The 6,781-nt window shown below is 29.4% G+C and overlaps 2 protein-coding genes across 2 annotated transcripts; both read left to right on the top strand.

The window, feature by feature from the left end:
* The first annotated feature begins 248 nt into the window (after nt 1–248).
* Nucleotides 249–1,291, top strand: LOC106789012 (trafficking protein particle complex subunit 4). The gene is made up of 2 exons (XM_014752800.1): nt 249–531; nt 624–1,291. The coding sequence occupies exons 1-2, from the start codon at nt 357–359 to the stop codon at nt 1,100–1,102; spliced, it is 654 nt and encodes a 217-aa protein (XP_014608286.1). The 5' UTR covers nt 249–356; the 3' UTR covers nt 1,103–1,291.
* A 101-nt stretch (nt 1,292–1,392) lies between these two features.
* On the top strand, nt 1,393–6,249 carry LOC106789011 (biorientation of chromosomes in cell division protein 1-like 1). Its single transcript, XM_014752799.1, has 3 exons — nt 1,393–1,688; nt 1,807–5,510; nt 5,591–6,249. Exons 1-3 carry the CDS (start codon nt 1,557–1,559, stop codon nt 5,691–5,693), a joined length of 3,939 nt encoding a protein of 1,312 aa, XP_014608285.1. The 5' UTR covers nt 1,393–1,556; the 3' UTR covers nt 5,694–6,249.
* Nucleotides 6,250–6,781: the final 532 nt, after the last annotated feature.

The following is a 6,781-nucleotide window of genomic DNA, read 5'->3' as shown; positions in this document are numbered from 1 at the left end:
GAGATTTTCCTCTATTTGAACGCCCTAAATGATTACTTTTTAAAATATATGTATAATGCATTTCTGAAGGCACACACACATTTCTATACAGTAAAGATTAAATATAATTATTTAAAATTCTATTACAACATAACTATACTATTATATACTATTAAAGAATACTGTATTCTTTGATAGTATTGGATAATCATCGCGTTAAGTACCCACTATCGCCTTCTGGTGGTCCCGGTAGTAACAAAAATGAAACTGGGTAGGTAAAAAAGGGAACTTATGTGCTTCCTTGTATTTTTTTATTCTGTGGCTAAACAGCTGATCTGCTATTCTTTGAGGTTATATAATCTTTAATTGCATAAAAGATGGTGATATACGGTGTTTATATCGTATCTAAATCAGGAGGTTTAATTTTTAACCATGATCACAACATTCCCAAAGTAGAAAATGAGAAAACATTTAATTATCCGTTAGATATCAAATTAAATTATGAAAATAAAAAGGTAGTTGTGTCTTTTGGTCAAAAAGATGGTATAAATGGTAAAAGATTATCTATTTCTATTGTATATATTACATTATTTTTGTCATATTATATTTCATTTAATAATTAGTAAAATATTCTCTATATACAGTAGGACATATGTTAACCGCTGTAAATGGTAGTCCTGTTATTGGCAACGAATTGGAAGATGGAAGGGACGTGCTGGAAATATTAAATCAACAGGAAAATTTTCCTATAACATTGAAGTTTAGTCGTGCAAAGATGACCACTAATGAGAAAATTTTTCTAGCATCTATGTTTTATCCTCTGTTTGCGATAGCCAGTCAGTTGAGTCCTGAACCCCGATGTTCTGGAATTGAAATTTTAGAAGCAGACACATTTCGCTTGTACTGCTATCAAACGCTAACCGGGATTAAATTTATGATAGTGGCTGAGCCATCGCAGTTAGGAATGGAAATATTAACTAAAAAAGTATATGAACTTTATGCAGATTACGCTCTCAAGAATCCATTCTATTCGTTAGAAATGCCAATAAGGTGTGAACTTTTTGAGACTAATCTGCAATCGTTGCTTGAAACAATAGAGAAATGCGGTATAAGTAGTATTTAAATTAACTCGATATTTCGAACCCATGTATATGTAAGTATGTATTGTGTATATGTATATTTGATATGATCTTATTATAAATATATGAAAATAATATTTTATGAGTAATTGTAAAAGACATAAAAAAAAGTAAAAAGTCAAATGGATAAGTTATACACGGACGAATAAAACTTCATAATTTTTCTAAATAATTCAATATGCTTATTAATATGCTTAAATTTATTACGTTTATATCTTAATTATTTTCTTTGAGAAATAAATAAATTTATAGTTGCGTTAGCGTAATAGAGATTTTTGTTATTAAGTTGGTAGTGAAATGTATTACTTGGCAGCCCTGCTCTCGTTCATAGTTGCAAACAAATATGGTTGCACACAGTTTCACGAATTGATTCTGATAGAAAATTTTTCTTTTTCATTGTAATAGAAGAATATTTGTACAACTGTAATAACATTAATCATGGAGTTAGGATTGTCAAGTACGTTATTAGCAGGTGATCCACGTCTTGTGGATCATATCGTTGGTGAAGTTAAATCACAAGGTATTTTTGATCAATTTCGTAAGGAATGCATAGCTGATGTTGACACAAAGGTATATTATCATTTATATCTACATATTTTTCTTTAATCATTGTCGTTCGAATAATATTTATGTAAGATTTTATTTTAGTCTTGTTAAACAATAAGTAATTGAATTTCATCTTTCATAGCCTGCGTATCAAAATCTACGTACAAGAGTTGAGGGATCTGTCAATTCATTTCTCGACAAACAACTATGGAAACCAGAACTTAATAAAAATCAAGTTAGAGAAACATTGCGTAAACATATACACGAAGCACCATATTTAGATGTCGGAGTTGAACGTATTGTTGATCAAGTAGTAAATCCAAAGGTCTTCTCCGTATTCATGCCTCAAATAGAAGACGTCGTATATAAGTTTTTGGGTTTAGAAAGACCAAAAATTAAAGAAAAATCTAGTGGTTGTGGACTCAAAGATTTATTACCTAAGGATTTAGATCCAGTTTCACCGGAATCCGACAAGAACAGTTTGAAAGATGTGTCACTTGAATCTGTAGATGCAATAGATGATCTTGTTGTTAAGCCGGATGAAAAATCTGAACAATCATTTGATGAACATAAGTTAGAAATTGTTGAAAAATATTTGGAAAGAAGTAAAGATCAGATATCTGAGAATGGACATGCTTCCTCAGAAGAAAAAGTACTGGGCGAAGAGTGTATTGATTTTAATAAGACTGTTAGTAATGTAAATTTAAATACTTCTGGAAAATCAGATGACAAAATTGACGAAGAAGAAGAAGATAGTCCGACCTTCGAGCCGATAGATATTATGAATTTAAATGAATCTAATATATCTAATGATTCACATCTATCTGGTATATCCGAGTTAACAAGTCATAGATCCAGAAGTCCTAATTTCTCCAACGAGGTATCACAAGATAATTATGATTGCAGTAATCAAGATTCACAACTTAGTAAAGTTTCCTCTGATTCAAGATTATCAATTGTAACTGATTTTGGATTATCTAATCATGCTTCAACACCAATACACGATGGCATTAAAGAAGAGCCTGCTAAAGATAAGTGTGAAAATAAAACCACAAAAGATAATTTTCGAGCTCTTAGAGAATTTGAATCTTTTAAGAATAAAAATAATAAAAACATCGTTGAATCGAAAAAATGTAAAGAAAGTGGGAATGATTTAAAAGATACAAAAGAGACAACAAAAAGCATTAAACTGAATTTACCATCCAAGGAAAATTCTAGCGATGCCACGGATAATAGTACAAAAGACAAATACGACAGTAAAATATATAAAGATAAGCATAAAGACAGCGAAAATTCAAAATCTAAATCTACAAAAGAAAAAATCTATTCCAAGGATTCAAAATGTAAGGAAAAAGACAATGAGAAAAAGAAGCAGAGTAGTCATAGTAGTTCCAAGCACGATAAGCATATTAAGGGTAAGGTTAAAGATAAACCTAGTCAGACAAAGGATGCAGTTGAAAAAGTGAAAGATAGCAAAGATACTGTTACAGATAATATAAATAAAACTAAGGAAGATAAAGTTAAAGAAATCGATAAAAAAGAAAGTAGTACCAACAAGGAAGCAAAAGATTTGAAAGATCTTTATAAAGAAAAAATTAGAGAACTTAGAGAGAAGAAAGAATTAACCGAAAAAGAAAAATTAAATAAGGACAATGTTAAGTCCAACAAAGAATCAAAAGATAAAAAGGATTCGACTAAGGATAAGAAGTCTTACAAAAAAGAGCATAGAAGTTCTACTTCCAAAAGTCACGACGAAAAAAATCGTCATGAAAACAAAGTTAACAAAGGGTCGTCTGACAAAATTTCAGATATTAAAGAAAAAAAATCTGAATCTAAGGAGAAAACAAAACGTGACGAACGTGGTTCGAAAGATATTAAGGATAAAGGTAACGTCGTGAAAACAGAATCTTCAGGTAAATCAGATAAAAATGATTTAAAGAAAACGTCTAAGAATGGTAAGGAAGAAAAAATAGAAATTAAAAAAGATATTAAGATCAGCAGCGATAAGATTTGTAAAAAGGATGTACGTACTCAAGCGCAAAGTAAAACATCAGACCGTAATGAAAAGTCTATAGATATTACGAAAAAAGATTCAAAAAGTGATGCCCAAGGTAAGGAGAAAAAAAGGAGAGATGATAAGAAATCAAAAACAAAGGATGACCATTCTAGTCTACGGAAAAATTCAAATGATCGTCGTTCTACGGACAGAGATGGTTCCAATGGATCTAATAGCAAAAGTTCACAATCTAGTACTTCTAGTTCTAATGCTACTACCAGTAAATCAAGTTCTTCTGGATTAACTAAAGATACCAGTCATATGAGTAATTCAAGCAGCGAAACATCAGATAGCATAGGAGAAACGCAAATAAATAGAATGAAACTTCAATTGCAAAATGAAAATTATGATGAAGTAAATAAAGATAATATAAATCTCACTGATACCGAATCATACTGTGATCAAGACAATAGTTTTGAAGATGTTCAATTAATGGAAACACAATCAAGTGAAAACAATTTACCATTAAAAAAAAGACCGTTACTTGATGAAAATGATTTAAATTCTTCGAGCGAAATGAAAATGAAAAAACCTAAATTTGCAAAAAACATACACGAAGCTAAGAAGCTAATGAAAATTAGGAAACAAATGGAGAAACAAAAGCAGAAGGATGATAAGAAAATAGAGAAGAAAATGGAGCAAATAATGTGTCCAAAGTTAGAGAGCAGTGGAGATGATTTGACTGCTGTTCCGGATGAAGAACGCGTACAAATAATAGAAGTACCAGATGAAGAATACGAAGAACCTTACCCCGATCGCCAAATGAGTTTAACATTAGAACAACGTTCAATGATATTGCTAGAAGGAGAACTTCATGGTACAGATATATTACCAAAACGACCTAACTCAACGTCAAAACTATCTGCCTTGGAATTGTGTATAAAACAATCCTTAGATGAAGCAATATGCCATACAAAATTGCAAGAACAAGAAGCTAATGCAGAATCTCGGCCTCTAACATTAAATAAAATTTGTAAAGATGATCTAGCTTCAAGTAGTAGTAAAGACAGTTTAGAAATTAAAAATTATGATAAAGTACTGAAAATAGTAAGAACAACTTCTGAAACATTTCTTGACGCAAATCAGAGTATAGACAAAGTGAAGTCAATAAATACCATTACTGAAAATGGTAGTAAAATAAGAAATCAAATAAGTACAACTGATACGAATATTAGTGTAGAACACAGTGCAATATGTAATGAGAGAAGTGATAAAGCGTTTGAACAACCAAAATCTCCTACCAGAGATATTACAGAATATAATGAACTTGATGAACAATTATCTGGACAAGCAATTGCACAGTCTTCCAAGAATGAATTTGTACCAAAAGTTAATGACGATTATGAAGATTGTAGATATTTCAAACTTGATAATGAAGAATCAGATAAATTTTTTAGTTTTTTACATTCGTTAGAAATGGTGAAAGGTAATACTCTAGAGGATATAATAGAAGATTTAGGAGGTCAGATAGTATCATCCGGCTCAAAAACAATGGCGCCGCCAATGCCAAAAAGAAAACATTCAGGAAGTCCGTTAACAGACATACTATTCAATAACTCAAATAATAATAATGACGGTCTGAAAATATCAATGCCAAATGATCATTCTTTAAATGCTATGAAAAAAAGAAAAATAATTGCTTCAAAAAAGCAAAGACTTCATGCTAATCCTTGCATTTCGCAAAGCCTTTTAAATGGAGAAAATTTTGTAATGCCCCTAAGTCCAGAAAGTGATGTATCAGCAACTAGCGAAAAAATTCCATCATCTAATATAATGAAAGAAGAAAAGAGGTAACTCCTTAATACTTGTCCCATATTTAAGTAGTGAAAATGATCATTATATCATATTTCACAACGTTTAATACTTACAGTCGGCATAGGAGCAGTCAACGATATTCAAGTGATGACTTGTATAAACCACGTCCATTGTTTTCAAGTTCTTCTCGTCGGAGTAGAAGAGTTAATCAAGTGTAGCTAGTAACTCATGGCTTCAGATGTTGAATCATATTTGTTCTCTGTATAATACAGAATTGAGCCATTTTATTTTTTTAATATAATCTTGATATTATATTTAAAACATAAAGTAATGTTTTACAATCTATTCAATTTGGCTGATTAATGTAAACAAAATTATGAGCTTTATTTTTAAATTACATTGTTATATGTAATTATTATAATCTATATCAGAAAATTTTAAATGACAACAAATACTGAAGCCGTAGATATATTTTAGACTGTTGTTCCTTAGGACTATGTATTTATTGTATAATAAGTATGAATGTTTTATAAATACTGATTTATTTAATAATTTCATACAAAGAAGTGTTGAATAGCACAACTGCATTGAAATAAATATTAATTAACTCGAGCTATGTAGAAACAGAAATGTATATTTTTCAATATTTGCATATCTGAAATGGAATGCTCAAAATTTCTACAAACGTTTTACATGCTTATTATTGCATTATGTGTATACATTTGTATAAAGTAATTTTATTTAAAGCAATAGAAAGAAAAAGAAAAAATTTGTCGTGTATTATTTTTTTTTTTATAATATAAAGACAGTTATTTCTTTTTTATATACTTAAAACAAATCAATATATATACATATTACTATAGAGTAATAAGAGTAAACTGTATTTTATCGTTATAATCAATCTGAATAAAAACTAAGTCGTGTTATTTTACTAATTGTATAACAAAATGTAATAATAACATAAGTTATTGAAGGAGCAAAGTAATAATAGTAGATACGAAACAATACCTTTTTTATCGAATTATTAAAACATATAATATCTAAATGATTTGTAAGATTCGCTGTGATAAATTATTAGTAAATTGAGAAACATTAGTAACGGCGAACCAAATCACGTTTAAATGCCATATTTTGCGGAGTTGATCTATGTACTATTTCTACAATAACTGTATTATTAATATTGTATATTTGTAAGTTGTACAAATATTGTATGTGTGTATATATATATATATATTTATATATATGTGTACATATATATATATATATATATATATACATATATTATTTATATAGGTTTGTACCTGTG

The sequence above is a fragment of the Polistes canadensis genome, unplaced genomic scaffold, assembly GCF_001313835.1.
Source record: "Polistes canadensis isolate GaletaPanama2010 unplaced genomic scaffold, ASM131383v1 scaffold_160, whole genome shotgun sequence".
Classification (NCBI taxonomy): domain Eukaryota; kingdom Metazoa; phylum Arthropoda; class Insecta; order Hymenoptera; family Vespidae; genus Polistes; species Polistes canadensis.
This window is presented reverse-complemented; position numbering and strand designations above follow the sequence as displayed.

Excerpts from the sequence above, each read along its gene's own strand:
- LOC106789012 (XM_014752800.1), top strand. The coding sequence starts at position 357 with ATGGTGATATACGGTGTTTATATCGTATCTAAATCAGGAGGTTTAATT. Across the intron at positions 532-623 it reads TCAAAAAGATGGTATAAATG|TAGGACATATGTTAACCGCT; the intron begins GTAAAAGATTAT and ends CTCTATATACAG.
- LOC106789011 (XM_014752799.1), top strand. The coding sequence starts at position 1,557 with ATGGAGTTAGGATTGTCAAGTACGTTATTAGCAGGTGATCCACGTCTT. Across the intron at positions 1,689-1,806 it reads TAGCTGATGTTGACACAAAG|CCTGCGTATCAAAATCTACG; the intron begins GTATATTATCAT and ends CATCTTTCATAG. Across the intron at positions 5,511-5,590 it reads ATAATGAAAGAAGAAAAGAG|TCGGCATAGGAGCAGTCAAC; the intron begins GTAACTCCTTAA and ends TAATACTTACAG.